Source organism: Theobroma umbraticum, unplaced genomic scaffold (assembly GCF_002168275.2).
Source record: "Theobroma umbraticum cultivar Fairchild unplaced genomic scaffold, ASM216827v3 scaffold_56.0, whole genome shotgun sequence".
Classification (NCBI taxonomy): domain Eukaryota; kingdom Viridiplantae; phylum Streptophyta; class Magnoliopsida; order Malvales; family Malvaceae; genus Theobroma; species Theobroma umbraticum.
The window spans coordinates 6,997,258-7,019,221 of record NW_018397256.1 but is presented as its reverse complement, the minus strand read 5'-3'; the positions used below and the strand labels follow the sequence as shown (position 1 = coordinate 7,019,221).

The 21,964-nt window shown below is 36.0% G+C and overlaps 3 protein-coding genes across 5 annotated transcripts; 1 reads left to right on the top strand and 2 right to left on the bottom strand.

The window, feature by feature from the left end:
- The first annotated feature begins 344 nt into the window (after positions 1-344).
- On the top strand, positions 345-4,543 carry G3PP5 (Major facilitator superfamily protein). The gene is made up of 2 exons (XM_021421948.2): positions 345-1,539; positions 3,160-4,543. The coding sequence occupies exons 1-2, from the start codon at positions 588-590 to the stop codon at positions 3,720-3,722; spliced, it is 1,515 nt and encodes a 504-aa protein (XP_021277623.1). The 5' UTR covers positions 345-587; the 3' UTR covers positions 3,723-4,543.
- A 64-nt stretch (positions 4,544-4,607) lies between these two features.
- Positions 4,608-9,454, bottom strand: LOC110411688 (putative protein phosphatase 2C 27). 3 transcript variants are annotated; one of them, XM_021421951.2, is made up of 4 exons: positions 9,026-9,454; positions 6,763-6,963; positions 5,763-5,974; positions 4,608-5,487 (listed from the first exon to the last, which is right to left on the bottom strand). In XM_021421951.2, exons 1-4 carry the CDS (start codon positions 9,215-9,217, stop codon positions 4,926-4,928), a joined length of 1,167 nt encoding a protein of 388 aa, XP_021277626.1. In that variant the 5' UTR covers positions 9,218-9,454; the 3' UTR covers positions 4,608-4,925. The 3 variants fall into 3 exon arrangements, with proteins under 3 accessions (XP_021277626.1, XP_021277628.1, XP_089638907.1); XM_021421953.2 differs by having other exon boundaries at positions 9,050-9,454; XM_089782781.1 differs by lacking the exon at positions 9,026-9,454 and adding an exon at positions 7,680-9,018.
- Positions 9,455-14,510: 5,056 nt separating this feature from the next.
- Positions 14,511-16,147, bottom strand: LOC110410631 (small ribosomal subunit protein uS17). The gene is made up of 6 exons (XM_021420428.2): positions 16,053-16,147; positions 15,920-15,960; positions 15,715-15,815; positions 15,127-15,271; positions 14,952-15,041; positions 14,511-14,834 (listed from the first exon to the last, which is right to left on the bottom strand). The coding sequence occupies exons 1-6, from the start codon at positions 16,062-16,064 to the stop codon at positions 14,744-14,746; spliced, it is 480 nt and encodes a 159-aa protein (XP_021276103.1). The 5' UTR covers positions 16,065-16,147; the 3' UTR covers positions 14,511-14,743.
- Positions 16,148-21,964: the final 5,817 nt, after the last annotated feature.

The window sequence follows — 21,964 nt, the reverse complement described above, 5'->3', positions numbered from 1 at the left end:
ATGATTTATAAAAAAATTGTAAAATTTTAATCTTTTTATTAAAAATTGAACTGATTGAATCAATTGGATAGTTAATCAATTCAATTTTTTTTTATATTTAATTAATTTTTTAAAATATTTAATTTTTTTACTGTTAAATATAACAAATCAAACTAATCAAATCAGACTGAATCGACCGAACCCCCAATTCCTAATTCAAAGTGCTATTGCTCCCAAGTCTTGACTCTAACGTGTAACATGCATGGAAAAGTCAACCGAGAACTCAAGTGCAAGGGCATTATTGGACAACGAAACCTCGGACTGAAAATGTGAGATTCAGGTAGACGGAGGAAGACAGGTACTTCAAAAACTCAATCCTCTTGTCCTAAAATCCCAGTTTCCTTCTTCTCTAATCAAACTCCTTTTTGTTGTAAAAACAAATATTTCTTTTTTTACATTTTTTTTAATTTAGGATATCATCTAATACTTCCCAATAATTCATTCCCAAACCACATTTTCTTCTTCCTTTTAAATCACACCCGAAAATTACAGTGTTCATTGTTCAAAGAGTTTCAGATTTTGAAGATCAATTTTTTTTTTCATTTATAATGCAATCGAAAACCGTAAGCCTAGCTCCAGGATTCATCCTTGTCCCAACCCTAAAACCCCCACACAAAACCTTAATCTTCCATCAAATCCTCATCTTCATCCTCACTTTCTTAGCCTACGCCTCTTTCCACGCTTCCCGGAAACCCCCCAGCATTGTCAAAAGTATCCTAGGACCCACAATTCAATCAAATTCCAGCTCAACCGACGCCGGATGGGCCCCGTTTAACGGGCCGGAAGGAACCCGCAGGCTCGGTGAGCTTGATCTTGCATTTTTATCGTCATACGCAATAGGGATGTATTTTGCTGGACATGTAGGTGATAGGATTGATTTAAGGCTTTTTCTTGTGTTTGGAATGCTGGGTAGTGGCCTTTTTACGATAATTTTCGGGTTTGGTTACTGGTTTGATGTTCATTTGTTGGCTTATTTTATGGGAGTTCAAGTTGTTTGTGGGGTTTTTCAGTCTATAGGCTGGCCTTGTGTGGTTGCCGTTGTGGGGAACTGGTTTGGGAAAGATAAGAGAGGGTTGATTATGGGGGTTTGGAATTCACATACTTCTGTTGGTAATATTATTGGGTCAATTGTTGCTTCTGGGGTTTTGGAGTTTGGTTGGGGTTGGTCGTTTTTGGTGCCTGGGGTTTTGGTTATTGTGGTTGGGGTTTTGGTTTTTTGTTTTTTAGTTGTGAGTCCTGACGAATTGGGGTTTGAGATGATGGAGTCTGGAAAGGAGATTGAGATGAATGTGGAGGGCGAAAGTGTGGGGAATTTAGAGAAAATAGAGTCAGAGGAAGCAGGGCTGCTTGAGAACGAGGAATCTGATTCTTTGGCTGCCATTGGATTCTTGGAGGCATGGAGGTTGCCAGGTGTGGCACCGTTTGCTTTTTGCCTGTTCTTCTCGAAGCTAGTGGCTTATACATTTCTGTATTGGTTGCCCTTCTACATGAGGCACACAGGTACTTGTTATCACTTGATGTGGTTATTTTACTTGATTAAATTTTTTGGATTTCCAAAGGAAAATTTCTATAGAAATGCATTCTCAATGACCAAGGCCATACGAAAGGGGGCCATAGTTTACAATTTTTTTTTGAAAAGCATCAAGAAACGTTTCATTGCTTGGATTTAATTACAAAATACTTCCCTTATGTGGTAGTAGTGCAAGTTAGCTCATTGCAGGACAGATTGCTGCCATGACCACCCTGCATATTAAGAAAATGATATCAAAAATACATTTGGTTGCTAATAAGATCAAGCATAAACCCCAGGGAACAGGGGGCCTGCTCCCATACAAACAATAGACCGAGAGAAAGACCGTGATCATCCCACTGCAACCAAATTTCATCTATTTTTACGAACCACCCACAATGTTGTGAACCAACTAACCCTCATGATAAAGACAGCACCTGCTTATACCGACAAGGCAGCCATCCATGTACATCGGAGCCGTTAGTTTCAAAAGATAGTCATGTGCATTGATTATTGTGGTCCTCAATAGCCCTTAATGCAGCATCACTAAACCCTTGTAACCCTATACAAAAACAAGTACCCTTCCCCTCCATGCCAACACAAAAAACATCAACCTTAACAACAAAGCAGACTTAGCCACACTGCTTGAAGTGACTCACAGTACCTGTACCTAAGCCCATCCGGTGTTCACAACCAGCACACTAAAAACTTTATGCTAAGTGGCACACTGAATCACAAACTCAGGTAGCAACCGGACGAGGACTGAGCTGTCCTCATTAACCTTTAAACTGTGAACCGATCACAGCCTCAAACAAAACATCTCACAGCAGAAAATATGGCATTGACTGAATAAAATTCATCCAAGAAACAGCACTATTACTGTATGTTTCCTGCACTGAAGATCAGAAGAAATAACATCCAGACACCTGCAAAAACATAACCCTGCTCAAGGTCCTTGGAAACGTTCACTCTTCATCTTCTGAACTTTGCCAGGGCCATTCCCCAACTCTGCACCTGAGGCTGACTTTTGTGAAATCAAAATCCTCAAAAACAGAGAAACTTTCATGTTCATAACGGGTCAGTGCAACCCTTTCCCTAGCATTCATCCCTCACACAGTAATTTACAACAATTCCAGCACCACAGCAATTTACAGGAAACCATCACCATATCTTGCCATGACAATTTTGCAAAACATCATGGGCAGAGGACATGCCACTCAAGAAAACTCAGCAGCAGAACACCTGCCTTATCCTATCAGAACCAAACCATCACACAGTAGTATATATCAATGATCTGCCTGTGACATAGTTCCAATATAAACCCAAAAACATAATTCGCCCAAATCAGAACTTTGTCAAAACAGTATAAAGAATTAGTTGAATCAGGCATTGATTCAATCTTCATTTTTTTTTGTTTTTTTGAGTTAAGCATTTCATATACTAGTATTGACTTTGGCAATAGCCTGAAATGCATTTAATGGCCCTATAACAGTTGATTATAATGTGTTATGCTGTGGAGCCTGAGCATGTTTCAGATGCTTTAATCTATTACTGCTCTTTGATTAGCTAAAATGACAGATGTTTATTTCAAATTTGTGTTGGAACTGTAGCTGTTGCAGGAGTGCATTTGTCACATAAAACTGCTGGGATCCTCTCTACATTATTTGATATTGGAGGAGTCTTTGGTGGGGTGATGGCAGGTTTCATTTCAGATATCATTGAAGCTCGTGCAGTTACTTCAGTAACTTTCTTATTATTATCAATTCCAGCACTCATTTTGTACCGGGTTTATGGAAGTGTCTCTATGGTTTCCAATATCGCATTGATGTTTCTCTCTGGGTTGCTAGTGAATGGCCCATATTCACTTATTACAACAGCCGTTGCAGCTGATCTTGGTACACAGGACTTGATTAAGGGAAACTCTCGTGCTTTAGCTACAGTGACTGCAATCATTGATGGTACTGGCTCTGTTGGGGCAGCTCTTGGCCCCCTTTTGGCTGGGTATATCTCGACTAGGGGTTGGAATAGTGTATTTCTTATGCTTATTGTGGCTATATTCTTTGCTAGTTTATTCTTGATTCGTGTTGCAAAATCTGAGATTGAAAGGGTCAATGAGGGGAAAGGGCTTTGGAGTGGTGTGACCACAAGGTGCTGCGGTTTCTCTAGGCAATGACTGTTTTTGTCTATTGTACACATAGAAGAGGATCTCATTAGAATGCAGCATGTGATGTAACAGTTTTCTGTTCAGTATACCGAAGTCTTGTGTTGTATCTCATTCTTTATACAGAGAAAATCTTCAATTCACTTGTACATGTAAAATTTTGTATCAGAATAAACTTCATTCTCTTTTTACCTATGGTAGATCTAAGTTTGTACTCTTAAATGCCCACCCTTTATAATTGAGCAAACTGGTGTACCCCTGCTAGGTATAGCTTTTGGCATCTACTGTCTTTGTAAAGAAGATTAAGAACGGAAACTTTCATCTCTTAGTTTGTACAGGAAGTTCTGTTAAAGTGATTCTTTCAAAGAAAGGTGTTGGTTCTGTCTGGTGGAGGTGATTGCCTAGGTAGACATCTAACCAGGTCAGAAATTGATCCAACCAGTCTAAAGGTCATGAAACTTGGGAGTTTATCTTCTTAATCTTGTGATATTTTGGTGTGTGTGCACGTGCACGCAACACGTGCAGACAATCTCCCATTTCATGCTGGTATGCTAGTGTTGGATGCACCAAGTAGCATATGCTGCGTTTTACCTACAACTCTTCATTTCCATTATGGCAGTGTTGAGTTGGATTCCCTAAGTCGCGCAGGCTACACGGGGCCGCTTGGTGGTCCGACCCTGTGGAGTCCACTTGCATCCCCAGATATCCCCTAAACGAATAGAGGAAATTGTTAGAAATCATCCCTTCAGGAATATCCATTCAAAAGCCATCTTTAAGCTCAATAAAAGTGAGACTATGCCTGCTTCTATGGTTAAGAAACTACCTTGAGACTCAGAGGATTACTAAAAAGATGGCTATTAAACTGTCAAAAGTTCAATGTTAGCACAATCAGGAGGATGACAATTGTGTACAATAATCTAGATTAAAAAAATAGTACAATAACAGAATTATTTCTGTTTGCAATCAGCTGTGCTCCTTATATACAAATCAATTTGTTCCTCAAATTATCCTAGGGCTCCATTAGAAGCCAATAAGAATGATTGGGAAAGAGAATCTATCAAATTATGAATTATAATTCCATAATTTGATTCTCAAATTTTCTTCTTCTATTGGTGAATGTATATACACAGGAAGATCCCAACTGACAGCCAAGTACAATCATTAGCTAGTTCCTTCTTTATTTATCACGTACTGAGTGATAAACAAGTATATATTCTATCCCTCCAAGAGGCATTTGAGACTCTGAAGCCCCTCAGCAGAAATACTTCTCCTGACTCTAGCCCTTTGTATGACAGAAGAGGGAGGTGGCTCCAAGTGAAAACTAACCAGAACAACTGTCAAATTGTCTGTTGCTCCTCTTTTCATTCCTTCTTCAACTATTTCTTTGCAGCACAACTTCACATCATTGTGCTCCTGTAGCCGCCTCCTTGCAAAATCTATGGCATTTTGGCTGGTAAAAACATCCCAAATCCCATCACTACCGATGATCAAAAATTCATCTTCCTTGGTCAATGTCATCATTTTGAGTTCTGGTTCAGCACTTAAGGGGCCAACCCTCTCACCAGTTTCCTTCATACCTTCAAGGTGCCAATCACCTAATGCTCGGGTGACACCCAGTTGGCCATTCAAATAGCCATCATCAATGAATCCGCCCAGAGACTCAATTCGTCTCTTCTCTTTCATGCAACAGGGCCTATGATCTTTGGACATCTCTATAGCTGTTCCATGCCGTGATAGTACTGCCCTACAATCACCAGCATTTGCCACAAGTAAAGACCTGTCAAAGATAAGATCATACTTCAGGCAAAGACAAAACCATAAATGTTGATTAAAATATATATTCAAAACAAACTACAAGATGTCCAGACCATGCACACAAAAAGTCTCTTTGATTGATTCACTTCTCCAAACTCACATACACTAAATTGTAAAATGTCGCCTTTCTCAATGTCTATCTTCATTTTGTTCCGTGCCAACCAGAGAAAAGAGAAGGGGCAGAGAAAACAGAAAAAGTACAGTAAGGCCAACCCAAAAAGGTTTGGAAGTGCTTACCTCCCCAAAATGATTGCAGTGAGAACAGTAGTGCCAGAAACCAAGGCAGACTCAAGGGAGCATGACTTCGCAAATGCAGCATCAGTCGCCATGAATGACCTGGTCACTGCTTTCTCAAGTTCTAAGGGAAAACCAGCATCCTCAACAATTACTCTAGGTAAATGATCACGGACAAAATGAGACGCACCCTTCCCTCCATGCCCATCAAAAACCTGTTTTTTATGTCAAAAAAGAGAATGCTTATGTATTCTTGTGAGCTTATTTTTCTCTTATGCTTTATTTAATGTGATTCAAGAGCATTAGTTTTGGCTGACAAAACAAGTTTTTAATCTAACAGATAGCTATTCTTGGTTAAAGGTCATGTTTCAATAGAAAATAAGTAGACAAGGTCTCTATCAAGAGCGTTAAATACCCTTCTGTTTGTATCCCTTTTTCTTAACAACTCTGCATCCAATTCATCCTTTATCCCTTCTGTTTGGTCATCCTTGCTTGGGTAGACTAAAGAGCTAAACTAAGAACATAACTCATAAACATGAATTGCTGACTCAATTCATGTTAGGTTTACATGCTGAAAAAACTTTTATGCTTGAGTTTGGGAAGGACTATCCAAAATTATTACTGCAACTTTCAAGATGGCTAATGTTAAGAAGCAGCAGCAGCAGTAACTTTTAACCACTAATTAGAAGCAACATGTTCCAGCATTTTATATGCATCCAAAACATATAATCTAATAATGGGGAAGACAAGATGACTTGAGAGATGACAAAGCTTATTTGTCTTTCCAATTAAGTCAGCTATGTGAAAATGACCCATCTGAATTTCAGCAAGATGATCAACTGCATAAAGCTTCTATTCCTAGACCGACAGTTGAACAAGAATGTTTGGTTTATCTCCATATTCTAAAATAAACCACAAATACATAAGAATAAAATGGTATTCAGAAATATTAGAAAGTCTAACAGGACAACATATCTAAAATAAGGATGGTTTACAAACTTACACCATAGAAGGAAACAGGTTCTTCACTCATTAAATTACAACCGAAATTCTTAGCCAAGTCTGCAATGCATATATGAGTATCCTCCATGTAGGCACGACCCCCAATGTCAGACCACTCTCCAGACCGAAGAGTGGGGACAAAATTTGTCAACACATTATGTTTTTTGTCTGTCGCAACTGCATCCTCAGAAATACTTTCCAGCTGAATGAAAGAAAAGTGTGAATGAGACTATTAGAAATATACAATAAAAGAAACCTGCAGAAACCTTTTCAAGGAAGAGAATGTAATAAATGAACTTAATCCCTATCCAGAAACAACTGCCTAACATGTCAATGTGTTGATTTTACTAATTAATAGTTCTCCAAAGAAAAACTTCACAAAAACAAATAGCAAAATAGATAATTATAACTGCAGGCACACACTTCTAAAAATGATCTCACTTGCAGCACGGGCAAGGTTAAGATGAGATAAAGCTTTAGACAAAGAATAATAATGTAATAGCATGAATACCATTCCGTCAACAAAAGACTGACCACACTCTCTAAGTACCCAGGGTTACGGGTAGATTGAAAACCCTACAGAATATAAAGCTAAATTCTGAACATACTTCAACTATACTCCTAGTTACACCCTATCAGAGTGTATACTATTTACCACAAGTCCACTTGTGTGATATTCAATATTTGAACATTTTATGAAGATAGGTAGATCATATGCTGGCATACGCTGCATACAACATTTGGCTAAATCCTTATACCTACAAAATGTAAGGATTTTTTCCCCTTAGAAAGGGTGTTGGCAAGGAAAACCTTATACCCCGTGACACCAAGATATCTGTTCCTTATAAAGATGAAGAATAAGAAGTCAGATTTCAATACATGCTGAATTGGTTCCAGAGCTAAACATAAACATCAGACCTTATTTGATTTTCATAGATTACTATGTCAAAGAAGTCACCCACTATCTGTGCTAAATTATGACAACCCACTTCGAGTTCATTCCGATATAGGAGTAAGTAGAACAGCATGTTCTAAGCTGAGAAAAAAGCAAAAGCTAAGAACTTTCTACAACCCTCAACAGCCGTGAGCAGTCGACTTACATTAAAGCACTGGACTCTGCAGTGAATCAATAAAGAAAGAACTTACATTAATTTAAGCAGATAAGGCGCCGTAATACAATTTAAAGAAGCTGTTACATCAAACCTGATTTATAGAAAAATGACATAACAATAGATTCCACGTTTGGTTATTTTGGTGTAACAGAGATGCAAGTAACCATCTCTGGCTATGGCTTCATGAACAAGCATTCCTGACAATAAAAATAACTTCTATAACATTTAAAAGAGGAAGTTCGCCATAACTACATTATAGTAGTCCAATTTTGTCAACTCCCATCAGGCTTATCATCTAACCTACCGTGGAGCATGCAGCTATGTACTAAATGAATACAGTCCAACGCCAACAACAAATTTCATATTGTTCTTCCATACCTATCTTTCAACCAGAAATAGAAAAATACATGTGATATAAATGGAAAAAAAGAATTGAATAAACAAAAACACACATGTTAAGTTCCAAATAATAAAAGCATGATAGAACAAAGAAATATACAGTGACCCAACCCGACAATTCAATCTTCTCTAAACCACTCTATTTTTTTTTTAAATTTATCGATAATCAAAATTCAGATTAATTGCAAGCATACAACAGAAGCAGAAGAAACTATAAACAATAATAAAACCCAATCGAAATGGAATAAGTAAATAAATAAATAAGAACAAAATCATCAGAATCCACCAATATATATACAATCAGATAAAGCGGCAGTCTGCAGATGACCGCCCTCCAAGTCCAACAAACAACAGCATGAATATAGAAGAATTTAATATTAAAAAGACTAACAAAAAAAACGCAAAAACATTCTATCTCTCTTGTGAACAAAACAGTTTCATGAATACATTATAGATGAATCTGACAGAAAACTGAACATAAGTAGCTGATGGGACTGGGATAATTTAACAAACATGCCATTATGAGTGGTGATCACAGTGCACAAAAAGGGAAGAAAGTATCAAAATTGGCTATTTTACATAAAGTTAAATGCTGTCCAAGAACACATTTACAGCAACAAAGTTCTCAACTTGAAGCAAAATTTAACCAAAAGACAAGTACCCAGAACAGAATTATACGAAACTGTATCATCGATAGCCACCTTCTCTTCACACAAAAATTTAAAAAAAAAAAGAAGAAGAAGAGATTGTTACAGGAAATGAAGTTTGGATACTGACTCTAGTGCTGCCACCGACCATAGCCACAGCAGAGTCTTTATCATCCCAATTCTCCATCTGGCAACACAAGAAATCACCCCCACAAAGCAAAGGCCAAGTCTTTTTGTTATTGCTGTCATCAAGGTCCTCCATTTCTTGGCAGACCTGCTCTGCATCTTTAACACACATGATGGTGATGATGCTGTTGATTAAAAAAACAAAAGGAAAAAAAATAACGTTTTTGATGGGTGGCTTTCTTTTTTCAGCTTCGCAGCAAGTTGATTAAGCGTATCCAGAGTAACAGGAGCAAAAAGAAGAAGAACAAAAGAGAGAGAATCAAAAGGAAAATAATGGACTGGAGAGAGGATTCTTGAGAATATATTGCATTGGCTGTGAGATAAAAATGGAGGGTCCCTTCCCTTGATTATTATTATTTTGTGTTTATATTATTATTATTATTATTATAATGGAAGGTGCCGTTAATAACAATTCCAGATTTTTCTTATGAAAGCGTGGCTGAAAATCAGTTCTATCGGTACTGTTGGTTTTTCATAATGCTTTTATGATCTTTTTCTTTTCTGGTGCAACCTTTTTTCCACCCTTTTCAAATGTTAGCATCATGTCTCAAGAAATGTCCTTCTCTTTAAATTACCTTCCAGACCCTTTCCTTTTTCCATATATTTGTATAAAACAAAGATTGTGGACTTCAGTCTTCAACGTATAATGGAAAAAATCTTTTAATTGCTTTGCATGAAGCTTCTGTAAACTTACACTGTGTTTGCTAGGAAAGAAATGAAAGGTGAAAGGAAAAGTTCAAGGAAAAATCTATATATATATATATTTCTTCTCATTGGTAGCTATGAAATTTGAGCAGCAAATGCAAATAATATACAGATTTGCATGTTTTTATTCTCTCAAAACCCAATTTTCCCACTGTTGAAAAGAAAACATTCTTCTAAGTTCTAATTAACAATTAATCATTTTAATCATAATTTAATTATACCTATCCCCCTAGATGTTATAATATTATTAAGGTTTTTTATTTGTTTTGTTTTATTATATAAATTGGTAAGTCTAAGCGTGGGTAGTTTGAACCTAAATTTGTAATTTTCTAACCCCCTAAGGCTAGCTACCTAAATGTGAGACAAAAGACCAAAGGTCCACAATTTTTTTTTATTGATTATTTTAACGTAAATGTGAACCTTATGCTGCTTAACCTTTGTTGACTATTAGAGACTACTCAAGTCCTAAATGGGCCTTGATTATCACCCAAAAAAAAAGGGGTCTTGTTTTATTTCCTGCTCTAAATTTTGTATAAATTATATATATATATATATATTATTGTGTTAATTACCTAAAAGTTAGGAAGTTTGGACTAGTTTCCTGAAAATTTAAATAGAACCTGTCATGTCCATTTATCTTCAAATTTTGGTTTGAAGTATCTCTTATCTTTCCTGATCTGGAATTTTAACAGAAGATGGTGTCTGAAAAGACCATGCATTGGTGGGATTGGAATTGTAGGGGTAATGTGAGTGCATTTACAATAGGGACAAATCTAACTGGTTTCCTTTTTTTTTTTTCTATAAATGAATGATTTGTGATAAACTAGTGATGTGTTAAATCATGGTGGTTTGTTTTATTTTAGTGGTAATAATTGTGCTAAAAAGATTTGAAAGTGAAGGTTTAGGCAATAGTATCCCCAGTGTGAATTACAAGACAAGGAATAGTGGGGGGGGAGGAAGATGATGTAAAGAAAATGACATAAGATTTCTCTTTTGCTTTCCAGAAAGGTAGTCATAAAATATCTTCCCTGTACATATGCTCAAAGATTCAACATTGGCTTGGAGATTGTTGCCTTTGCACTAATTGTCAGTCACTAACCATAAAGTTATTTCTTTTCTTAGACCATCATGCTTGTCTTTTTTGTAATTTATATGTGAAGAATCTTACTGTCGATGATATAAAAATTTAATTAAATTTTACTTTTATTTAATTAAATAAAATAAATCCATAAAATTAAATAAATCAGCATCGTGGATATTTAGGTTTAGGGTGGTCAGTCAATTCCCAATTATATGATTTATTAAATAAATTCTCTGAATTTGTTTAAATAAATATAGACGAGTTTAACTTAAATCTATTTACAAATTGTTTTGAATCTTACGTCACAATATTTGAGAAAAAGGAACAATTTCAAGCGTCAAGATACTTGTCAAAAAGCACTTAGCTTTAGCACAATTGATTTGGAGGCAAAGTTGAGTTACGCCAGCACCGCCCATAACAAAGGCACCAAAAAGATGAATAGAAACTCATAATTAAATTTAATGGGTATTTTTTTATTTTTTTTTTCATTTTTGACATATGCACATTGATTGGGATAGACATAATTGGGATAGAGACATAATAATTTATCATGATTAGGAATTTCGTTTCTATTAAGGAAACAATTGAGTTAGAATAGAAAAGAATATATTTTTTATATAAGGGAAAAGGTAAAAAAGAACTTATTACATAATCCTATACCATGATATTATTTTAAATACTTCAAAATAAATCCAAATGTTTATATTGCTAAAATTAAAGTAAAAGATAATAAAATATATTATTTAAGGTAAAGCAACAATGGATTAGCATTTTTTTTCTTAAATATTTTGGAACCAATCATGTCAAAATCAAAAAAAATAAAAAAACGGAGTTGGGGGTCATTAGTGTTCTAATGACTTCGAACACATTCGAAATATAGCTTGGAACACATTCGAAAATTTCAAAACTACAAGAAAATTTTTTTAAAAAAAAGAAAGAGATTAGCCATATGAGCTTGTACGACAGGTTTCTAAGTCGAAGAATTCCACTTGCGTGGATTTGTCTTGTGTTTGCTCTTCTCAGTTTGTCTTGGTAGTATTGTTTTTGCGTGGATTTGTCTTTATAGCATTACATTGTTGCATTGCATTGGGTGGTTTTACTTTTAGAAACTCTAGAAGCGGTCCCTCGAATCGATCCAAATAAATCTTAAAATTAGTCTGATAAACTTCGGTATCAAATAAACCCTAAAATCAGCTTAATACTCTTGAACTAGTTTGTTAAAATCCTGTAAATCCTAAAACCAAGCTAACAAATTCTTAAATCAATATGTCAAACCCTAAAATCGATCCAAATAAAACCTTGGATCGGTATTCAACTGATCTACCTAAACCCCAAAATCAATCTAATAAACTCGTAAATCAATATGTCAGACTTTAAAATCAATCTTCAAACTTTAAAATCGATCTAATAAACCCTTTAATTGTTTTAGTGAAAACTCTAGAATCGGTCTACAAAATCCTACAATCTTGCATACCCTAGAATCAATTTGACAAACCCTTAAATCGATTTGTCAAACTTTAAAATGGATTTAGTGAAAACCTTAAAATCAATCTACCAATATTTCTTATCAAGTAAGAAAGAAAAAAGCAAAACTGAAAATTTGATAAACTTTCTTAATAGGGGAGATAAAGGGCGTGTGTCACCTTCATGCATGTTATTATCAAATCAATATTGAAAATAAAGCCTTAATTCTTCTTGAAGATACGTTAAATGCCTTGAAAGTAGGCAACGAGAGATAAGTTTCAAGAAAAGCAAAAAGTAGCCATTAAGTCAAGATGTAATGTGTTGATCAAAATTGCTGGCAAGATGAAGTTGCAAACGTCATTGACTGGAATATAGTCTTTATCTTTGACAAGCATGTACTAATTCTTGGGTATTATTGTAATTGACCTTACCATGTCTGAGCTACCCCGGAATAAGAAAAGCAGGCGTGGAGTGGACAGAGACCAAGTCCATTTCTAATTCCATTGGCTCATTAGGTAGTTAATGATTGTTTCGGACAAGACCAAAAGTCTATAATGGTTTGAAAATGCCAAGGAATCTGTTTTTGTTGCATTGGTACGTGGCATGATGTTGTCCAACAGTACTGCGCCTGTTGCGTGTTGGGGTTGCGAATTCCATTGGCAAAATTATCAATTATTATTATTATTATTCCTTTGAAATTCTCCCTAATCGTATTTTCCTTTTGGACTGTCCTTAAACCTTAATCCAATGGAAAATCTATTTCTTTGCTATGGAGTATTATATAGACAAAAACAAGAATATCAATGCCATTCTGCCTACTGGTGAGCATTTCAGTTTTCTTATAGAAAACGAAACGTATCAGTATCAATGCGTTTCATATATTTTGCTATATAAATACAAATCTATAAACTTGGAATATATATTAACTATTTTTATCAGAAATATATATGGATTATACTCAATGTTTATATGTTCGAAAATTGAAAACAAAAACATAAAAGAATCTGATCCATTATCGAATTAACTTATCTTGGAAAGGAACTTTTTTGTGAAAATTATTTTATTAGCAAATTTAATGTTTTTATTTAAATAAATAAAAAAATATTTTCTGTTACTTGAATGACTTTATAAAATATATTTTCTTATTATTTTTAACGAAACATATTTTCCCATTTCTTACCTCAATGCTATTCAATCCTTAGGAAAGGGATGGCAATAAAAGGGATGGTGGAGGAGGTCGACCAAGGGGATTATCTTGCGTCCTGCAACCTGCAACGGTATATTGTTCATCGACCTGTATCAAAATTTTTGCTCATTGCATTTAGGATTCAATTGATTTAGGATTCGAAGACATAATTTAGCCCAATCTGTCCATCAAAAAGCCCATCTACTGTAATAGTTAGCCAATCCCACTTGACCCAAAAGCATCAGCCTACTTGCTTAACTAAACTCAAGTCCCAAAAGCCTTCAAAATGAGAAATCATTAAAAATCCTCTACTCCAAAATGATTTCCCATCCAAAGTTTTTCTATTTTCACATTCCCTTTTACTTCCGCGGCCTCCCTTGAGCTCTCCAAACCTGCATTAATTATTTGGACAGCGGATGCTATGATAACATTGGGATGTTATGCATTGATGAATTGATTTGGTGAGTTCCTAGTGAACATGCAGGCAGCCAGTGTAACAGTGGTGAAGGTCATGATTTGCTAATTATTTTACTATAATATAAAAAGACAAACCATCAGTAACAACCATGGACAATAATACCGACTACAGGTGGCTTTTCTCTCCATTTGGCAATGAACAAAACATATGAAGACAGCTGCAGCACAGTAAGACTGAAAACTGAAAATGAGTGACTACAACTAGAATCCTCAGTCCCCCAACGCAACATTGAAAGTAACTTCCGATTTGTAGCAGAATGGCAGAAAGCGGGATTAAAATCACTACTTAGCCGAATGAAGTGTCTATGAATAAGGGCTGCGTAATAGATGCCTCCACATTAATGTCCAGACAGGTTAACTGTCTTGAACTGGATTGAGAAATCACAACACCAGAAACTTGATCCACAATCTTAAACAAAGTGATGGAAATATTCTTCGAAAGCAAGTTCATACTAATGAATCAAAAATTCCAATTGGAAAGCATGCTCATACTAATGCAACAAAAATTCCAGGCCTATTTGAGAACCATATATAATAAAGGATATCTTCAAAATTCTAAATGTCGTAATTTAACAAAATCCAAACATAAAAGTGAAAGGAAAGAAAAACAATAACAAAAAACATCTAAGAGTCAAAGTCCTTCAAATCTAGAGGCAGTTCAACAACTTCTTAATATCTTCTCCATAGATTCCTACACCAAAGATACCACAGAACACACTCACACCTTATATTCCAGTGAAAGCTTTCTTCCCACCACCAGAAGATCCAGCAGGAATCACTTTCAAAACATTGAACCTCACAGTCTTTGACAATGGCCTGGAATTAAAAAATATTAGACATGAATTACAAACAGCCAAAATTGCCCACCCCTATGTGTAAAAATGATTAGATTCATAGACATTTAAAAACATCCTTCTGTTTCAGAACGTTTACCTGCATTGCCCAATAATGACATGATCCCCTTCCTTCACACGGAAGCATGGAGAAATATGTGCAGGAATGTTTGAATGCCTCTTCTCATACCTGAAAAAAAGGAATTTATCAAAAAAACTTCAAAAAATAACTATTCTCATGAGAAAAGTCCATAAAAAATGAAGCTGTATCATGCCTTTGGTATTTCTTGATATAATGAAGGTAATTCCGCCGAACAATGATTGTCCTCATCATCTTGGCACTATGACAAGTACCAGCTAAGATACGACCCCTGATGGAAACAGTGCCAGTGAATGGGCATTTCTTATCAATGTAGGTTCCTTCAGGAAACAAATACAGAAAAAAAAATTAACAACCAGCAATCATAATCTCGATACGAACAGAACTGTAAACAGAAAGAAACATATTCTCTATATCCCTTCCAAATATCAGACTCTTCATGTTAATTAAGCCAAGTAGTAAATCATCATTTCTTTCTTATAAAGTACTACATATCACGCATCAGTATATTAGCATTATAAAGGATCCATTTTCTGAAATTTCAAAGGTATGGCAATATAGAAATAAAGCAATTACTATTTAGAACGATATTGCCTTTTCCAGCTAACAACAAACAAATGTTTACTCAGCTTACTAAATGCAAGTATCTAAGTGACACTCATAACTTATCTAAAATTTTACATAAACTAAGCATCCATACCACCTAAAATATATACAATAATTGAAATAAAATATAAAAAAGGAAACTAAAATGACAACAAACCTTCAATAGCTTCACGAGGAGTCTTGAAGCTCAAACCAATGCTCTTCCAGAAGCGGTTCCCTCCCTTTCCTGGTCTCTTCCCTTTCCCAGATTTCTTCGAGCTGAAAACAATACAAAATCAATTAAACCCATCAAAAATAAAAGAACCCAACTCGGAAAATGTAAAAAGTCGAAAAATTTTACGGTTTTTGAGTTTTAAGATTACCATAAAAACACTTTGGGTTGCTTCAAAAATGCCTTCTCGGTCTGCAAACAAAAGAAAAACCAGAAAATAAGAAGCCAAGCATAGAGAGAGGGAGAGGGGGAAGAATGAAAGAGCATGGGATCTGAATGTGAACCTGTTCTGCCATGGTTGATGAGCTCTCTGGAGGGTGTGTGTCGCGGCTGCGGGCAAAGGGAAACAAAAATGAGAGAGCTTTGCTATGAGAAACCCTAACCCTGGCTAATAAGTTCGCTTCTCATAAGGGATGAGTTTGGGCCATCTTATCAAGCTGGGCCATCAAAATTTGGGTCTTCAGATCTCTTTTTTGGGGGAATTCATGGTTTGTCAATTGATTAGGTTTTTTTGTTTTGTCGTGAAAGGTTATTATAAAACAAATTCAAAAAATAAAAAAAATAATATACTAAATATGGATAAACAATTAAAATATAAATACCAATGTAACATAGTTAGTTTATATTAAAGTAGAATAATACGTTTCATTATTTAAAAAAATTTACATATTTTATCTATAATTTTCTCAAAATTATTATTTTCTTTTGTATCTAAATGTACATATTTATCTAGAATATTTGTTTGTGTTTCCACCTAAAAGAGTAAACAAAAAATTTTTATATTTTACATCCTTGCATTACCAAACGAGAGCATGGATTTCATCTTTCTTTATCTTTAATTTATTCAGGAACCAAACAAGGCCTTTCTAATGCTTTGTTGCCCTGTGATTGGCATACCTTTTTTCACATACCTTTAAATTTCCATTACTTGGATGTTGGTTTTAGGAAAATGAAAGTAATAAAGTTTTGAGCTGCTTCTAATAATGAATTTCGTTTTACTCTAGGCTCACTCGCTTGGATGTTAGTTCCGCTTCAAGGTAAATCATTCTATTGCTTTATATGAGGTCAAGCCCTTGCCCTCGAAGAGCATTCACTTAAAAGAGCATACAAAAGCGAGGGCTGAAATGGCTACCTCAAAAACTGAGAAGCTGTCACGACCAGCATAAAGTAGATTTAATGGCCATTCTGTTGGCCCTAAGCATTTTTCAGATTTTTAGGCCTGAAATGGCTACAGGCTATATCAACAACTCTAATGGCATTCCTAGGTGGAGTGCAAATTGAAACATTCACCCTGTGATAGGGATGTATGCTGAACCCATCAATATGGAGTTCTCTGATGCTGCATCAAGTGATTGGTCTCTTTTGACAAGCTCTGATAAGGCTTCTTTTACAATAGAGAGGTACTAGAGAGTCTTCAGTAGTGTGGACTATGCTGATGCAAGTAGTGGAGATCCATTCTCAATCTTCAACAACTTGTTTACTCCAAAATCCTCCTCCTGCAACACGGTTTCGTGTAGAATGTTTTCAACTAGTAAACCCCAGACTAGGTATATATTAAAGGAGAATGGTTATGTTTTTGATTCACACTCATTAGCCCAACTTGTGATGAGAGTTCAAGAGAACTTGAAACAGGTCGGTAATTTTTTTACCAAAATTTCTTTGGATAGTGATTATGGCATGTTTGTAAAATACGGGAGTAACCCAAAAAATACTCTTGATAGAACTTATGGTCATTGTGAACTATAGCTTGTGAAAATTCCAACTGATTAAATAGTGACTTAACCAGCTATAACTGTTGCCTCAATTTCCGTTTCAATGCTTTGTTGATTGAGGCATGTGGATTGTATTAAAATAACCAAGGAAAGGAATATTCTTGTTATTTTTCAAAAATAGTTTTTCAATATTGTATAGTGCCAGCATTAAAACATAAATGTTATTCTTTGAATGCTTTAGTCTGTTGATATTGAAATGGCAATGTTAATGCCTCCTTTAATACTTTCCACGACCTCTGCGTTGAGCATTGCGTCGAGCTTAATTATTATTGTTACCCCGAGTAGCAACATTACCCCTTGGATTAATCGCACTAGCATTGTTTCCAAAAGGATTAGCCACACCAGCTTGTTTCCACTACCTCTGCGCTGAGCATTGCCTTGAGCAGCAACATTGCCCTTTGGATTAGTTACATCAGTATTGTTTCCAGGACGATTAGCCGCACCAACATTGTTTCCACAGCCTTTGCAATCTCTGCTCTGAGCATTGCCCCCTACATCAGGATTAGTTGCAGCAGTCGCTTGACATTCACGTTCCTGTTCCTGTTCCTATAAGTGCATCATAAAAAAAGCTATAAAATGAAAAATAATAGTGTAAAAGAAAGCCTGCTTTGACAACATATTAGCCAACTTTGGGCAAAACAACATATGAGATTAGAGTTGTAAAAAAGGCTTGCACACATATGATATTAGAGCAATTGGAAGGGGTAGTGGCATATCATAATGGTAGTTTCAGTTCACTGCGTATAACAACATGAAGCCAACAACCATAGGCAAATTTACCCATGTCTTTAAAAATTCTATGATATGAACCTAACCCATGGAGGTAAGAGAGAGAAAGTGACAATCTTGTATCACAAGTGCTGCTTCTGAGGCAAGCACTTTGTCACTCCATCTCATATACGGTCTTCAATTTCTTCCAGGCCTCGTCTATGAGAGAGGGCAGAGGACAAACGGAATGCTTTTGAGAGGGGTAGGTCCAAGCTTAATTATTATAAATTAAGAACGAAAGGTCAATGAAAATTGAAAGGGATTATGGTGAGCATTAAGGAGCAAAAAGAGAAAATGAAAGAAAGGAAGGAGAGCAGCTTTGGGTAAGGAGAGAAATTCATAAATCAGAATAGCATGGCGATGTTGCAAATGGGAGAAAGGATATTTAGGTTTACAGTGCTCAATTTCCAACTACACTTCTAAACAAGCTTTAGACATCTGTCTAGTGTATTGATTCACTTACATTCTTATCTATACAGATTTTAAATATTAATAATTAACCAAATACTAACAATTATGTCAAAGGAAAAACAAATCTAATTTCAGAGATATAAAACAAAGTACCATCACAAGTGACAAATGAAAGTTGAGCTGAATATACATATTCTTCTTCTGTGATTACATCACATGAACTGCAAAAAGCTTAATCACATTATCACACAGCAGCAATTCGGGCCAGGAGGTGGTGGGCCATGGGGAAGTTGAGGAGGAGGACCATGGTGTGGATGAGGCCCAAACGGTGGTGCGTACGGCGGCGGCGGCCCTGAGTGTGGATGGTGCGGTCCATGTGGGGGCCCCGGGCGTGGGTGATGTGGAGGATGGTGCATATCTTCTACTTTAGCTCTTTCTCGTCCCTTCTTATACTTTGATGTGCAGCAAACCGTTCGAGAGAACTAACCAACATATATTGTTCACGCTGGTATAGCTACCGCGAATATATATAGATGAAAAGGCAAAAACTAATAACGTTCTGGTTTTTTTTATTTAAGATATTTATTTGTTTGATTAGTTGGTTTCTAATGTATGTTTATGGTGATGACTCCCCATTGATTTAAGGCCAAAGAGAATTTTTGTAATTTTTTTAATGGGAAAGGATAAGCCCATCTTTCTCAATTCTTATCATCTTCTCCCTGTAGATGTTTCATCACCGTCCGCCTTGTTGCTCGAGTTTAACGTGATCCTGAATGGTCCACATGCCTGACAAGATAAGCTGAAGCTTTTGGCTTTTTCTCCCGCATGGGACACACTTGCTAAAAACAACATGCAATACACGAGCTGAATTGCAATACAAGAAACAATTTAGGTTCCTATCAACATTATCATTCCTTCTAAATCTTAATGTGTAGCATCTGATATACAAATTTGTTCACATTGTTAACGGGATTGATTTCATTAGAAATCTGTTAAAATACATTTGACAGCAAATTAATTTAAATGATTAAAAAACTTTCAGATAACTATATTTCCGAACAATTTTTGATGGAAAGTTTCATTTGAATTAATATACAAAAGAGTTGGAATATATTTTGCAAAGATTTTTTTATGAAATTTTATAAAATTTGAACAAAAATTTTGAATATAATAAAAAATATGTTGGCATTGGACAAGAATTTATTTGAATACTTCCAGAAAATGAAAAGAAAAATGACAAACCATTTGGTTCGTTTACTTAAATTTATGGGTTAGTGATTAAAACAAGAGAAATAATTCTCTTCTTTATTTTCCTTTATTTAGGTATCCACAGATGTCAAGATTCAACTTGTAATTTTTATGATATCGAAATGTGCATGGCTATAATTAGATATCAATAGAGCCCGAAAATTTCACATGTTGAATGGATAAGAGAAGAATGCATTGTGCTGAACGGATAAATATAGTTTTGACACTTCAGAAGAGGAGAATTGGTTGAGGGAACGGGGCCTGAAATCTCAATTAAATGAATAATCTGATCAAAGATTGAAAGTTATGACTTCGTTTCTATTTAATTGCAATCCTTTACTTTTAATTTTATAGATGGTAAATGTTGATATCACATACTTTGTAAAACACTTTCTAATATTTTGCTTCTTAAACTCCCTGGGCCTGTATCAGACACAAGTGCAACCGATGGAATTTTGACTCATGAAAAACCTCCCATGTTTGGAGGCGTTATAAGGTTAAATTAAGAAGCTCTAATTAATTTGTAACATGCTTTCTTAATTTTATCAGATATATTGAAGCAAAATGGAAAAGAAAATGTTATGGAATATAAGCAGAGCAAATCTTGTACATATATGGTATTACTCCATAAACGTTTATTTGATTAACATAGCATAAAACCCGGTACAAATTAAGATCAGGATTTTCACTTTTCACTATCACAAAGCATGCATGATATAGCAAACTAACATTTTATTTTAGTAAAACTATAGCATTTGTGCATGCTTAGCAACGCCCGCCATGGCCGCCATGCGAGCCACCACCATGGTGACCAGGACCGCCTGCTGGAGGTCCATGGTGACCCGGACCACCTGCTGGAGGTCCATGGCCGCCCTCCGGGCCACAACCATGACCTGGACCACCTGCTGGAGGTCCATGGCCTCCCTCCGGGCCACAACCATGACCAGGACCGCCTGCAGGAGGTCCATGTTGACCCGGACCACCTGGAGGAGGTCCATGCTGACCCGGACCACCTGCTGGAGGTCCGTGGTGGTCGCCCGGGCCACCTACTGGATGTCCATCATGGCCTGGTGGAGGTCCTTGGGGACAGGGAGGAGGCGGAGCCTGATGCTGATCGTGCATCTTGTCTGCTGTTGTAGCTGGTATCGTTCTCTTCTTAGCTTCTTGCTGGTGCGGTGAAGCGGTTTGAGAGGACTATTGGATTTATAGTACCGTGGTCCTTGTTTTCATTATTTTTTGGCCAGAATGGTCCCAGACTTGCAGATAAGGTTATGATCATCAGAAGTTTACTCGGAGGTACTTTAATGCATACGTTTCACGTTGTTGACGTGTCCATTTGTTGGGATATTTCCATTGGTATGTGGTTGTTATTCTCCATTGACATGATGAGGCCAAGAACCTTATCTTTCTTAATTTCTTCCTCAAAATGATTTTCATCTCTAAAATTTTATTAAGAATATATTCAGTCCTTCCATTGAAAATAATTAATCCTTCATATATATTAAGCTGAATCTGAGTCTTTAATGCCAGCCCAAAATGTTTGTCTAGATCTTTTTTTGCCCACTAAACACAAGCCAATACAATGCTTCTAGAACAAGTATTCATGAAGTCGTAGCCTTGCAAGCCTGAAGAAGCCGCTTAGCCCAAAAACCGCTCTTGTATATGAGATTGAATCCCTCCAAATTAATTACCACGTGATTTTGTTTTGGCCAAGTGTTATATTCCATATGATATCAAATCAAGTAAACGTGTTGGCTAATTAAAAAAAAATTGTGACATTGTTGTCTTAATGTATAAATTCATGACACTGAGATATCAATATTAAATAGGTACCCACGTGACTCTCTTGATGAATTCACATAAAGCGGAGCTTCAGTGTCATGTATTGTGCTATTGTAGCTTATCAATATAAGTTCGAGTATTGCCAAATGTGGGATTAAAGTTAATTATAGCTTATTAAAGTTGGAGGAGTAGGTACGTGGTCGGTGAGGCATATT